We start from the raw sequence: 15,230 nt of genomic DNA on the forward strand, positions 1-15,230 counted from the left end.
TTTAAAACACAGACACACAAAAAACAGAGTTTAACTTTTTTTTTTTTTTTACAATGTTTTGTTCCTCTGAGACTTTTATTCTTGAAGTTTCATTTGACTCCAACTTGTTCAATGTGTCTATTTTTTTTTTATGTGCTGTGCTCTCATCTGTAGGCCGTGTTGTAGATTGGACGTAAGTGGAATGTAAATATCTTGCACGGGAATCCCAAGTCGAATCCTTCCCAAAGTTTTTGTAGAAAATCAATTTCCTGTGAGGAGTGTCAAGATTTTATGGTTAATACTCCACGGAAATGCCTCCAATATTTTTTTTTATTTTTTTTTTTACCAAGCTGGAAAAAATCCGGTATTGTTATGCAATACAAATTTTGTGCTTTTGATATGCTATAAATTCAATTACATACCTTGTTAAAATTTCTTATACAAAAGTGTGAGGACAAAAGTATTTGTATTCTTTCAGTCTGAGTTAATTTCTTTTGACATTGAAGTGTGGAGCCAAAAATTTTCAGTGTTGTGAGAATCATTTTGGAGAAAGCAATTCTGAGGGATTTAAAAAATATGAGAGGCCATGGTATGGTGCCCAAATACTGTGATGTTAACAAGAAAGGTACAAAATACAATATTCTGTTGTAGACTAGTTTATTTGGATCCTTTTCACATGACTTTGTGAACCAGAATATTTCCGTGTATCTGAATCTGGAAGCATGAAATGGGCAGGTTAACCAGTAGGTTTCTATAAGTGTGTGGCTTTTTCAAGGAATTGCAGATATTTTGGGGAAAAATCTTTTTTTTTTTTTTTTTTTTTTTTTTTTTTTTTATTGTTCCAAAAATGTGTGATATTGTTTTGGTGGCGTTTTGCTTGTTTTTGCTGCTCAATGGAGTGATTGCAATTGTCACAATTTTTCCGTGATCATTTGCCTAGGAAGATAGAAGTAAACAGTAGATTCATGTATTTCTCTCCATTTAGGAGAAAAAGGTAGCACAGTTTGTCTTCATTTATCAAAATTAAAATCGTCCTGGTTTTGTGCATACCTCAAGGTCTGCATGCAGTCATACTATTCTTCAGAGTTGTACTTTATCCACCAGTAACAAATAACTCTTTTTTGTGTTAATAAGATACATACAGCCTACAGATTCAGAATCATTTGACACATCAACACTAAATGGAGTTTTGAAACTGTAATGAATTTATTCATTCATTTGTACCTGCCATACATGTTGAGAATAGAGGTTTTTTGTTTGTTTGTTTGTTTGTTTGTTTTCCAAATACATCTTAATACCGACCAGAAACTTTTCAGGAATTGAGGAAATTTACATTTTTATTGTTTCATACTCAGTGGTGTATTTAATTTTCTTGTTTCTAGTTAAAGGGAAGTTGTTTTAATTCAGAACTAACATAGGTTATTCAGAACTAATCAGAGGTTATTTTAAAAAACATCTTACCTTAATACATCATTTCCTATAAAATCTGAGAGTCGGATTAAAAAGTTGTTTCAAAATGTGCATGTAGTGTTTTGTTTCTTTTTGAAGAAAAAGTACTTATGAGGAGAAGTGTGGAGTTGTTTTCTGCTCAAAATAATTGTTGTTTCTAGAGGCTGAAAATTGTTCATTTGTGTATTATATAATAATTTTCTTAGAAAGTGAGTGTGACTAAAAGCTGGGGGAGGAACTCCATTCTGCAGTACTCAGCAGTCAGCCCACAACTGTGGTGAGAAGTGTGGCATGGATGGATGGGCTTGTTTGGTTATATTGGGGATGGGTCATATAGGAGTGCAGATGTAAAACTGGCATTTCTCGCCTGCCCCATGCAAGTTCCAGCAGTTTGTAAGGCAAAAAAAGATCCATCATGTCTTCCATCATGTCTTCATCTCCTCATTCCTACCCTTGACCTACCCCCCAAAAACAGTGATGAAATGCAATCTAGATTTATTTTAAGTACTCACACATGTGGAGAAATCACTCCCACTTCTTGACTGAAGACCCAGTTTCAACAGCAAAATAAAACTAAACCACAGTTGAAAGACTTCAAGTGAAGAAATGAAGCAATGATTTTGTTTTCAAGTTGTTTCTATATTTAAACTTACTTTCTGTAAGCGGATAGGAATAATAATATCTGAAAGTTAACCTTCCAGTGCCAAATCAAGCTTAGGACATAGCAAGCTTGATTTTCTGCAATAACACTCTTGCTGTGCAGCAAAAGGCAGGTAGAGCAATGCTTGCTAGGTAGGACCAGGGGGAATGGGAGTGTCAGAAACAGGACTTTCCATGCAATCTTGCTCCCTGTGCTTAACAAAGTAGCTGTTGTTAAGTCTGCTAAGCCAACAGATTCCTGTGCAAAAGCATTGAGGGAATTAAAAGCTTAATCAGCCCCTGTGCTCTCAGGAGTTCAAATGATTTAGACATGGAAAATAGGGGAAAGAGTGTATGTTTGTTAAGTACGAATGCTTTTGCTTATTCTCAGTCAGGCTCCAAACTAAGAAAGCAGTTAAGAAACTTAGGGGTTTCCAGCCCATGAGCATTCCTAGTGAATTCACATGGGACTATTTCATACGGATCTCGGAGAGAAATCCTTTGAATTGTACAGCTCTTATGTAAGAAAAGGATTTCCAGCTTGGCCATATGGAGTACGCTGTTACTAAAATATAAATTTATTAAGTCTTCTGTGGCTTCACCTTTTTAAAGCTGCTGCACTTTGGCCCCCTTTCGTGAACATGTTTTGGGGCTTTAATTGCACGGTAAACCATTTGCTTCACACGATTCCTTTCCATTTAGTGCAGAAATCTCGTACAAAGTGCAAGGCAGAGGCTTATGAGAAGGAAAAGAGGCTGCTGCCTGTAAGATGCAGATTGGCACACAACACGGGTTTTGGTATCCAGTTTTCATTTGTTTTAAGCAACAATTCACCTAATGGTTTCAGTCTTAAATGTAAAACTTACCAACATTAAGTAACAGGAAAGAAACTAAAGCAATTAAAAGGAAAAAAATGACTGGTAAATAGTTTATTTGCTGTACTGGTGCATATGCTTGATTTTCAATGCTGAAAGAAAGAAATGCTAAAAATGAGCAGATACTTGGAAAAGCTGCACGCGATAAGCTTTTACAAATCCTTTTTATTGTAGTATGTAGTAATGTGTACAGATGTCTTTTTGTTTTTCTAGATTAATTCCAGAAAGTCCTGTCAAAGAGTCATCAGAGCCTCACAGCTGATGTTTTTTAATACCTTGGCTGCTGCGATGTTTCACCCTACTAACACAGGTCTATTACAATAAGCATGCTCTTAGTGGTTGCATTAAGACCAAACAAACTAGAAGCTCTGAGCAATTTAGCATTTCACATGTTTTGTGAACAACTTCTGCACTCACAGCCACACTGAGAGCTGGGATGGGTGCCGGCATGGCCTCAGTTTCTTTTGTCTGTTTGCCTGTCTGTCATGAGAGGCTGGTGGTGTGAGAAGTAGCCACACATCCCTGGTGCATCCCCACAGAGCTCCTTTTGAAGGACAGGCAGGCTTGCAGGTAAACTCTGGCTTGTGGACCCTGTGTGAAACGGGACCTAGGTCACATACACTTCTCAGATCCCTAGAAAATGTTCATAGGGGAATGAAAGGCAGGGAGTGAAGCCTTCATTTACTTAACATTTTGACATTTTTTGTGCTATTTGTGAACGCGTAGCAGGAGGAAGCGCAGGCGTAGGAAGTATTTTTGAAATGATTGCAATATTTTTGGAGAAATTAAGTCAAAATCTTTCCTAAAATTTGTGTTGGGGCAGAGGGAGAGGATTCCACTACTTGAAGAAAATGGATAAGGTTTTATTGGATATTTTCTTTTTGTTCTTCAGACAGTATTATTTCTCCTGCAGTGATCACTAGTGCCTTAGGAGCTCCAAAAATCACCATGTGATACCAGCCATGGATCACTCTCCACCTCAGCCATCTGTTCACAGCCAAACACATCATCACTCTTTTCTCTACCCGATGTGTTAAATCATTCTTTATTCTACTTTGTGCCATCAGTGTTTGCTGAAAGTTGTGGGGAGGAATTAGAGGTTAAATGGAGATTGGCATCTGGCCACTGGGCTGCTCCCCTCAGCTGTGTGAAGCCATGAAGATTGATGTGGGGACAGGCTGCTGTGAGAGGGCTTGCACTATTTGGTCAAGGTCTTAGAAATCCAAAGCACTTTTTGGTGGTCTGTCTCACAAGTGCAAGTTGTGCTGTCCTTATCTTTATCCAAAGGCCGGAGAGGGGCTTGTCAGGGTGTCTACAGTGGTGATATGTGGTGGATGACGCAGCATCGGTGATGGAGAAGTCAGCTAGGCCTGGGGCAGCTCCTGGCTTTCCTGAGGGAGCCCACCTCGGCTGCTCGCCCAAACTGCCACCATCCTGGTGGCTAGAATAATCCTTCTACAGGATCTCACTCCAGAGTTACCTCTCTGTCAGCGATTTATGCCCGTTTCAGTTGAGTGCGACACTCTTTATAATGTCTCAATTAATTTTAAATTGCACAAATCTTCAGGCTGCTACCGAGAAGGAAAGGCTTGGGAAACAAGCTTCATCAATTGCTCCCTCTGGGACTTCAGAATAGATACAATTTAAAGCACTCCACGTGATGTTTTTCCTCCTTTTTTAATGTACAGAAAATCATTTTCTGAGGGGTTTTGGATTTTTTTTTAAAAAAGGTAGATTAGTTTTGCTGAATAGTTTTCTGAATGTTAACTCATGTTACTAAATGTTAATGTTGGATAATCTCTTAGTGTAACGCTATGAAGATTTTGCAAGAGAGCTGTGATTCTTAAGTGGTGTATTGTTTGTTTGTGCACGTCGTGCTATTTGGATCCTACAATTGTCCTAGGCCATTAAAGATGAGGGAGGAAAGTCAAATGGAAATAAACGTAAAGGTGTTGTTGGACTGATTGTTTAGGTTCTTGTCTGTATTAGGCTGGCCAAAGTTAAAAAATATCTGGTGCTAAAAGGTGGGTGATGCAAGTTATATGTGACACATCGATGTGTCACATATGTTTTATTCGTGTTTTTCTTTATTGGAACGAAGGCACGCTGAAGACAAACAGATACAGAGGGATTAACTTGCATGCTGTTTTGTAGGAATATCTTGCTGTGAACTGAATTGTGCATGGGAGGGGACATCCTGTTTTGATCCCTGTGCCAGGCTTTCTGCACAGAACCTCTAACCTGGGGTTAATCACATTGCTGCTATATTTTTTGGCTGGTTCTGCACCGTATCAGTCACCACTAAGGTTGGGGTCGTGGTGTTTCAATGGGGCTGGGAATGCTTCCCAGTAAGGAGCTGGTGCTGGGAAAGCCAGCAGGAGCCGTGGCAATGTGGGCAGGTTTTTGGGAGTAGCTGGAGCTAATGGTGGCAATGCAACTTATCCGTGGTGCGGCTGTGGAAAATTTAGATTTCAGTTCAGTTTTGGTTGGCCACCTCTGCTTATTTTTAAAGACTGCTCCCATTCCTTTGGCTGGTTGTTGAAGGATGCTCTCTTTCTGTTTTTAAAAGATTTGTCCTGAGTGTCTTGGGAAAGAAAATCAATCCTTTTTTTATTTTTTTTAAGAGCAGCATTGAGCAATGCTTGCTTTAACTCTGTCTAGAAGTAAAATAGAGGCAAAAGCAGCTAAATGTAAGAAAAAAATCACCACAAAACCAAGAAAAAAGCAAGTAAAATATTTATACTGCTCTAGAACTCTGGATTTTACACCTGAAATATGTATAATGGTTGCTGCTTCCTGTTTGAGGCGTTACTGGAGGAAACCTGAAGGATGGAGCAGCATACTGGAGCAGATGCAGCTGTATAGTCAGCAGTGCTACTGCCACTTGTGAACGGAAGAAGCTCTGCCAAAATGGGGTAAAAACCTGGCAGCGGCAGAGGGAATGGTTGTGAGTGCTGCCTTGGACAGTGATATGAATGGCCACCTCCAAGCTGTTATTCCTTGTGGCTTTTTCATTTCTCTGACCACCTCACTTGTCGAGGTAAAATCATGTATGATAGATCTCAAACAGCAGAAACTCATTTGTATGCAGAAACTTTCAAGCCTGAAGACTCAATTTCTTCACAGACGTTGTACTCTAACTATTTAAGCTGACACTGAAATACGAAGATGTAAACTTCAGATATCTTTCTATAATCTTTCCAGCTAACTTCAGGTGGTTCTGTCATCTCCTGCAAGTGGTGCATCCCCCAGGAGTCCTGTGAGCTGAATTGTGGCCCCATGAGTCTTGTATTCAAGTGGCTCGGCTAGGTGCAGAGGGAATGCCAAGTGCATTGCTTCATTATCACCTGAGATTAAGGACTGATATACCTGTTATTCAGCTGAGAGGTACGGCAGGGTGCACCAGGATGGTGGTGGGGCTGGAGGTTTGCATCCCATCAAGGAGTAGGAGTGCGCTGGCTGAGAAGAAAAGGCGACTCGCTTTCCAAAATAAGTCGGGAAATGTTTTTGCCTGAATCTGTAAAGATAACGGTAATTGCCATGAGGTATGCTGTCAGCTGCCCTTGGTGTAATTTCAGCTGTGAAAAAGCATCCAAATGGAACAGATCGTAAAGTTATTCTGGCATAGCATCTGAGAGCTAAACTCTTGAAATGTTTCTTTTCTGTAGTTGCGAAGAAACGTGGAAATAATAAGGCAGCTGTTGGGGAGGCAAGCGAAGCACACTGTGGTCCTGCCTGTGGACGGTCGTGTAGGTCTCTTGGATGCGATAATACGCTAAAATTAAATTAGCTTTGTTTGCCTGGATTTGCCCGTACTGACATGATGTGCTCTGACAGAGGGAAATCTTTAAACATCGCCACCAAATGCGAAAATAAAGGGACATCTAACAGAGGAGGTCCGTATACTGGGTAGCTTTGCCTTAACTTTACCAATAGAAGTATCAAAAGACCTATGAGAGCAGTTAATTTTTGTAGATGCAAAAAGATTATGTGCCTTTCTGCCCGTTATCTTCATTTGATTTTAGGATTTATCTAGCAAGTGCTTCCCTTGTTTTTGCTCTTGTGCTGGAAGAAGCTCAGAATTTGAGAGGGTATTTTGGTGGTCTGTTCAGAAAATGTGGAACGTCTGCAGGAGGCATCTCCTTAGGCTTGGTTCAAAGATTTTCAGTTTTTCAGCAGCTGCAAGTTCCATTTGTGCATTAGGTGAGCTTGGCTAGTTGCTTCACTGATGGCAGGGAGGTATTTTCACAAACTGAGTGTTACTTACACTGAGGCTTTTTATGATGCTATTTCAACCCGAGAACAAAATGGAATTGCACTGCTAAGCTTTGCAGGGCAGCTTATTTACTGAAGTGTAAGCTGCAACAAAGAACTGATGTTTGATTCTTTGGAGAGGAAGGTAAATCATGTCTAGAAACATGTTATGGTGAAACGGTAAAAATGAAGTGGATGTTTCTGTAATAAACATTTGTATTGTATGACTAATACTCATGCATCTGACTGAATTTTGACTTCAGCAAATAAAGTTACTTCAACCCAAATCAGTGGGGATTTTTTTCTGAAAAAACAATCATTGACTTCGCAGTCTGTGGAGTGTTATTAAGAGACTGAAATTTGACAACAGGTAGGATAAGGATTGTCTGTGCGAATAACACACTGCAAAGGTCAGTCAAATGTTCTTTTGTACGATTGAGGAGTCTTGCATTATAAATGCCTTCATTCTCCGTTATAAAATTTCAGAATTATCAATTTCTTTTATATGTTTTAATCCATATCTAAACTGCAGAAATGGAGAGACTGCTCTTGTATAAAAAAAGCCTTGGACAGATTGCAGAAACTTTTCCTATTAGTGTGGGATTGTTAAGACCATGCTTCAAATTAAATTTAGTTTCAATTGTGTACATATATAGAGTGTTTTTGAGTTTATTTTTTTTTTAGCCATATTGAAATACATTGGAGTTCATAATAATTGCCATTCTAGATAATGAATTCAAGTTTTCAATGATTGTTATATTTTAAATCAGTGAAAATGTATTCTCAAGATGAACATATGCTAATGAAAATGATGTTTATGCAAAATTCTCTTTGAAATATTAACAACTTGGTTGGTGAAGTGGTCAAAAATTACAAAAATTCAAGGAAATGCTACCTGTACTTAAAATGTGTCCTTGTTAAAAAATAATGTCCTTTAATGTGCATGTGATTGCCCTGTTTTTTCATTCCAAAAAGGTCACCAGTGCAGCTTCTTTGCAAAACGTGGCAATTCTACTTGAGCTCAAGTGCAACTCTCCATTCACTCTCACTACTAATAAGAATGGTATACGATTTTTGGGTCAGCCTCCAGAAAATGAAAGTTTTACAAACTGATGCGTATTTCAGTTGGGCCAGTGCTGGCCCAGGTCCCGTGTGGATAGTTAAGTCTACGTCAAGTTCCCCTGGTGCATTTTATTGCTCATGGGTACAGGGGTTATTAGCATCACGTCTCGGCTGAGTGAGCAAGAGTTGGAGGGTCTGGGCTCCCCTCTCTCGTGTCCTGAGCCTTCTCGGGATTATTTCTGTAGATAAGTTTTTGGAAGAGAAGAGGTGAGCAGGAAAATGAACAGAAGTCCTTGGAGTGACTAGTGCCTTATTTATAACGTATACAGTGTATGTTATTAAACATCTGCAGGATGGGATCCATGAAATTCATGTCTCACGTCCAGGAGAATGAAACATTCCTGGCAGTGCCTTGTATCAGAAGAAATTCGGATAAGCTCTCTGGAAGCTTCCTGCAATCTACTTGTGTGGATGGGGCGGTGTGACAGCTCTCTACTTGTCATCGTGCTTGGGATGTTGCCCTTATTGCCTTGTTTCCGCAGTAAGATTTGAAAAGCAGATAAAGCATCTGTAACCAAATTCTGCATGCTCTGCAGATTTCCAGGGGATTTGGGGATTTAATAGTGATTTTAGTAAGGCTATGTGTACAGCATCTCAGGGAGTGGCTTGATGAATATGTGCATTTCCATAGCCAAATGCTTAGGAACGATTGCCTACAAAAAACGTGAAACAGTTCAGTGAGTAAGTGGAATTATACTTTTACAAAAATCCGTACTGCTTTTTGGTATGCTTATGATGAGTTCTTAAATCCACGGTAACCAGTTTTCAGGCTCTTTATTTTTGTGTTCCGGAGTAATAAGCATTATTGAAATTTCACATATCCTATACAAATTTATTGGTACAAGCTGTGTTTATTGATCTGGATCGATGCGTGTATGAATTTGATACAAGCTAGTGAATATGAAGCACAGCTTGAACACTTCTAGATGGATGAATTCTCAGATACAGTATTCATTTGCCAAATGGGAGGACGAAAAATGTAAGCAAGTTTTGAAAAGTATTTGCTTCATCTCTTTCACCCCTGCAGGCTTTCTACACGCTCCTAAAGGCATGTGTTTTGTGAGGATGATGGTAGATTTTCCTTTCAAAGAGAAGACAGAATGAAGTATCAGCCAATAAGCATAGCAGCCTCTGACCTTATTCTGCTATTGTGAAAAGAATTTTGTTTATGTGGCATCCAGATTTCTCTGGAATGGTGATTCTTAAACTTCCCAGTAAGAGTGACATCAGATGAAAGTGATTCCTTTTTCCACATCACACACAGATAAAGCAAAAAGATTCATTAGTGTTTGTGCGTTAAATACCAAAGGTTGAGCAGAGGAGACTGGATTTCCTTCAGGTGCAGATCTGTGCTTATAAGTGTTAGGCTGCATCAGCAGCTTTTATTCCCGGGCAGTTTTTCTAGCCAACGCAGAAGTCTTTTGATTAACAATGCTGACTCACACGTCCCAGTAGCTGCACAATTCAGATCAATACTTTCTGTAACTTGCAGTGTGCTGGCATTGCCACTCCTGCTCTGTGAAGAGAAGAACTGTGAGATTTGTGTGCTTCAGTTTCTCCAGGTGTCTGCAGCTGATACAGGATAGGGGATTCCCTAGACCCTTGCCTTGACCAAGTTAACATGAGACTTAGAGTAATTTGAAAACGTTTTTAGTGTTCACATGTGATTTAGTCCGTGAGTGCATGTGCGTGTGTGCACAAACGTGCTCTGCACCATAAACTTTGCAGTTCTTGGGGTCGGCACCAAATGCTCTGCCTGGGGCCGCCTGGCAAGTGCTTTGCCCGTCCTGAGGGAAGAGCTGGTCCTGCAGAAGCGCCCAGGTGGGGAGGTGCGTGGAGCACTTGTGTATGCAGACGTGTGTGATTCTGCCTCCTGCCAGCATAGTGGGGTCTGGGGAAGCTCTGGTGGGGCTGTCGGCACGTTTTATGCAGCAGATGTGGTTGCTTCCTGCTGCTTTTACAACTGCGGTAACTGAGCTACAGTAGCTTATCAGTAGCTTGCCTTACAACTTTGGCTTAAAGGACACTGTAATTTTAAACTGGGGTCACACAGACGGTCAGATTTTGTAGCTAGGTCTTCAAAAGTGCCCTATGTATGTGTTAACTTGTGTGTCATAAAGTAAGCCATTTCTATTTCCTTTCATTTTAGATGCCAGAACCCTGTTTGCTCAACACAGCCAAATTTTAGTGAGCTTCTCAGGTGCTGTTTAAAAGAGCCTAAACCGGCTAAAGCATCAATTTTTAAAAGACAAGATGGCGGAGTAAATGTATGGTTACAGAAATACCGTGGAGGCAGAAGAGCAAGACTAACAACCCCCAGTCTACAGCAGAGCCCCTTCCTCCGGGTGGCTGGAAGCTGTTCCAGCACATTCCTGGTGCCTTCCTGGGCAGCACACCTCCTGTGTCCACAACATGTTGTTCCTTACTTCGCTTTAGATAAATAAGAGACACGTAGCCGTGGGCTCCAGGCAGTGGTACAGGTATTTGAACAATGATCCATTCAGAAAGAATTACCTGTTTAAGAATGCAGCGAAACTTGTCCACGACCAGCAGATCAAAGAATCTGTAAACAGAATATTAAACAACAACAACAACAAAAAGAGCGAAGTGGGTCAGAGGCATGATATGGTTTTGAGATAAGTTGTTGATAAGGAACTGCTGCAAATATTTGTCTTTGTAGAAGTTATCACGGGGCAGCTGGTGTGGAGGGCTGAGCCTGGAGCTGCGTCAGCACAGCTGGTCATCCTGTAGGCAAAGTGGTTGCTTATTTCCTTTTTCTTTCAGAGGACATTCGTTCAGCTTATACACGTTCCTCTCAGAGCATCACAGCACTCACAGGGGCTTTCACCTTCCTGGGCTGGGTTTACCCACAAATGACAGGCAGTGACCACGGCAGATTGTGACAAGGAAGCAGAACAGACAAAAACTGGATGCCAGCAAGATACAGAGGACAACATAGCATTGTTAATGATGAAGTAAAAAAGCAAAAATCCCAGCTTTACCTATGCTTACAGGTGAAAAACTTTCCCTTGAAGCTGGAGGATGACCACTTCAGCCTGCCCACCTGCTCTAGGGTTGCTGAATAGCTGTTGCTGATTATACCTCTTTCCCTATGTACAGCAAACAAACTTCAGTTCTAGGCTCGGTTCCTGAAGTTTAGCTCTTGCAATCTGAATTAGTCCTGCCCAGGGTGTTTGAGAGGTCAGCGCTCTTGGAGGCTGCGGTGGAAACTTGTTCGGAGAGAACCCGGGAGGGCTGGAACAATGTCAGATTGTGCTGGGAAAAGCAGCTTCACGTGGGATGTCTTCAAGGAGCAATTACAAAAGTAACACTTGCTGTCAGCCGATAGAGCAGAGCAGTGAGTGGATAGTAAACACAAAAATCTGCTTTTTGTTCCAGCGTTTCAAGATTTAAAGCCTTCCTAATAGGAGTTCACATGGAGAACAGTAATTTAAAACAGCCACTCTTCCAAACAGCTCAATAGCTGTGTCTTAAATTTTAATGTTGATAAGTCAGAGATTTTTTTTTTTTTTAATTTATTGTTATTTTAAAGAGAAGACAGAAGAAAAGTTATTTATTTTTACAACTGTAGAAGAACTTCTGGCCCATCAGAAGGGCGTGCAGGTGTATAGATCTCGATCTTTCTCCCCATCATTCACGGTTGCGTGATAGAGAAGGTGGTGTAATTCTTGTAGAGAACATGTGTTTTAAGGCTTTTTGCTGAAATGCCATTGAATATACAGGCATTGTTCCAGGACTGACTTAGAACGAGCACAAGGTTAGGTATTGTGGCTCTCCATCCTTCTCCGAGAAATGTTTTCGCGTGCTGTGTGAAATGAGCTTTTTTTTCTCAATTGGCAAGTGACCCATGAATTTGTTCCATTTAAGCAGTTGCACCTTGCAGAAATTTAAACTCAGTTCTGGTCCACTCAGCATCATGTTCTTGCCTCAAAAAAAAAACATTTAATAGATGAGTCTTTGACTAATTCTGTTTATCACCCTGAGGTTAGATTTGGCAAGACACAGCGGTAACTACCACCACGAAAAAGCATTTCCAACATGTTCTGCATTAAACTTCTCTTCCACATTCAGCTGTCACTGGGGGATTGCAGTTTTCTGCTGAAGAATCTAAAAAAAAAAAGCAATGAAAAGTGACTGTCGATAGTTCTGTATTAAGATCCCGTGCGGTATCGAGGTGTGCAGTTTATTTTGTTTTACATCTGTGTCTGTTTGGCAGTCTGTGAATAGAAAATCCCAGTTCTTTCCTTGCCCTCTCACTGAAAACAACATAACCTAAACTGACAACAGGAGAGGATAAAAAGAATTTGTTTTTAAATATCAGTTGAAGGAAAGCAGTCCTGATGTTTCCCTGTCTTACAGGGGATATTTTCATATATCTTAGTTCCAAAGTACTCTGTTTTATTTTGGAGAGAGTCTAGTCTGAAAAAAATGCCATCTTGCATTGTCATATACGGTGATTTTAATTCAGATGGATCTTGGAGAGTCCTAATAGCACTTGGCACAAACTAGCTTAACTTCAGGAATATCACTAAATGTAATCTGCCCAGCAAGAGACTACGTGAACTGACCCTGCTAAAGGTAAAATCAGGAAATAAAAAAGACAGTATTCACTTTAAACTGCTATGGGAATGTGAGCAGCATATTCTGAGGATTTAATTTTGGGTGAAGGCTAATCTGCCACCTACCTCTGCTGCTGCTGCAGAGAGAGGCTGCTCCAGCCCGCAGCCCTAAGCAGGGTCCTCGTTTAGGTGGTGTGAGCTGCTGGCTGGAAGGGAGCGAGCATCCCTCTGCCTTAGCTGCACGGGGACACTAATAAAAACAAATGCCTGTACCTACAATTAATCTATGTGAATAGCTGCAATTACTTGTGTCATAAATGGGGCTACTGTGGCAGCTTCCATCTGTTGCTCCGGGCCATTAGCAAGAGATCAGGGCTTAGTTGCAGAAATAACACAGAGGAGGTTGTGCCTACAAAACATTTTTCTTCTGTTACTACTGAAGATGGAAATTATACAAAGAGGTGGTTCCAGGCAGATAGTTTGAAAAAGCATGTTATTTTTGAAAGATGGTGTACCCTTGATAAAAATAATTATTATTATTTTTATTTTAAGTCTGCTTTATCAGAACAAAATGCCCCTGTTTCTGTATCAGGAGGGGAGCAGATCATTTACAACATCCAGCAGCCTTAATATTTCAAGGTACAGAAACACGGGTGCAGAAGCGACTCTTAGCTTCTTTTCGGGTGGCTCCCAGCAATGCTGATCCTGCTGCTGAAGCCCCACTTGCTGCTCAGCATTGCCTCTTGCTGGTAAGAGTGCCCCGGTAACTCATGGCAAGCTGATGGCGTGGGTTTGGGTCCTGCTGCAGGACCCTGGCTCCCACCTGGATGTAAAATAAGCAGTAAGGCCAGCTACAGGGATAAAATTAAAAAAATAATAATATCAGAGTGGCTTCAAGGAAAAAAAAATGCATAGAGGAAAAGGAATGGCACATCCTGCTGGTTTACTGAAGCTGTACTCGTCCAGAGAACCAACCTCCCTTTACATCAAGCAGTCAGAGAAAAGCAAGCTGCTTGATGCATCTCGTGATCGAGGAATGGAGCCGTGCATCTCAGAAACTCTCAGGAAGAGAACAAAACCAGAGCTCATCCAGCAGAAGCCACATCCAGAGATACCTTTGCTTGAAGATAATTTTCTTAGATGATTAAGAATTGCCATTTTCCCCCCCAGCTGGGAGGCATTGCTGATCCATGCTCGTTCACAGCAAAACAACCTGGGGCTTCCCTCTGTGTCTGAGGGCAGTGTGGGGGGCTTGATCCGACTGCAGGGCCTGATGAAGCCGGCCTGTGAGCACCTCAGTGTGGTGGGGAATAGGGCCTGTGCTGCAAGCCTGCCGGCAGCTGCTGCTCATGTAGCTGGTGTCTGAGCGTGTAAAAGTGGAGCTGTGTGCTTCATGGAGGAGGTGGCCAAAGTCTGGTCAAGGATGTGTGGTAACAGAGCTTTGGCACCAAGAGTTAATTTTTCCCAAAGCATGCGACAGGATGGGGAATTGCCTGTGTTGCACTTAGGTTCTGGTGACAGCAGTCGTCTGAGCTGTTGGAAGGACTAACTCTTAAGTAGGATTTTCTACGAGTGCCATAGCTTCTGCAGTGAAAACGTTTGACTGGACAGTGTATGTGACAAGCCATCCTTTCACCTGCTGTTGGAATCATACCTCGTGTGAAAGTACACGAATCATTTTAGGGTAGCACTGCTCCTAAAAATGGTAATAAATAACAACTTCTCTCTGATGTTCTAAGGGGACTGTGATCAAACAGCGACATCCCGAATTGGAACAAACACTTCTGCTAGCTAACTGTAAATACAACACGCGTTCTGCCTTTGTAAGGACTTTTTGCTTTGCTTGTTTGCACAGAGCTGCTTGCGTTCCCTGAAAAAGTGAAATGCGTTTTACCAGCAATGCGTCTTTTCTCTCCTAGATTACGGAAGTTTGTGGAGCCAAGCGCGTGGGTTATTTTGGTCCTGCTCAATTTTACATTGCTTTGAAGTTAATTGCAGCGGCACAGTCGGGGTTCCCAGTACGGATTGAGAGCATTAAGAATGGTAAGCAGTAAATTTTGCCTGCAGCACTTTGCACTTGTTTTTTTGCTTTCTTTAATGCTTGCAAGCTCTCTGTGCTGGTAAACTTTCCTTCTAGCTCGTCTGTGAAAGCATTGTATTTTGTGGAACAGAAGAAGGCAGAAGGCAGTGTTACTTTCTGGAAGCGACTGGTAGAAAACTGCACTGAATGACACGTGTGGCAGAGCTGAGATTAGCATCAGAAATCATAGAATATCCCGAGTTGGAAGGGACCCACAAGGATCATCGAGTCCAACTCCTACAGCCCCTCTCT

At 41.2% G+C, this 15,230-nt stretch overlaps 1 protein-coding gene across 3 annotated transcripts in view; it reads left to right on the forward strand.

Moving 5' to 3' along the window:
• The window catches only part of REPS2 (RALBP1 associated Eps domain containing 2), a 96,054-nt gene that overhangs the window by 15,736 nt on the left and 65,088 nt on the right, over window positions 1–15,230 (forward strand). For all 3 annotated transcript variants that reach the window (XR_014695861.1, XM_084529168.1, XM_084529169.1), the window contains exon 2: window positions 14,818–14,941. Coding sequence is in view for 2 of the 3 variants with exons in the window: in XM_084529168.1 (XP_084385294.1) it covers window positions 14,818–14,941 (124 nt within the window). In the remaining variant the exon portion in view is untranslated. The remainder of the gene's footprint in view (window positions 1–14,817; window positions 14,942–15,230) is intronic.

This window comes from Aythya ferina (genome assembly GCF_964211825.1).
Source record: "Aythya ferina genome assembly, chromosome: 1".
In the NCBI taxonomy this organism is placed as follows: Eukaryota; Metazoa; Chordata; class Aves; order Anseriformes; family Anatidae; genus Aythya; species Aythya ferina.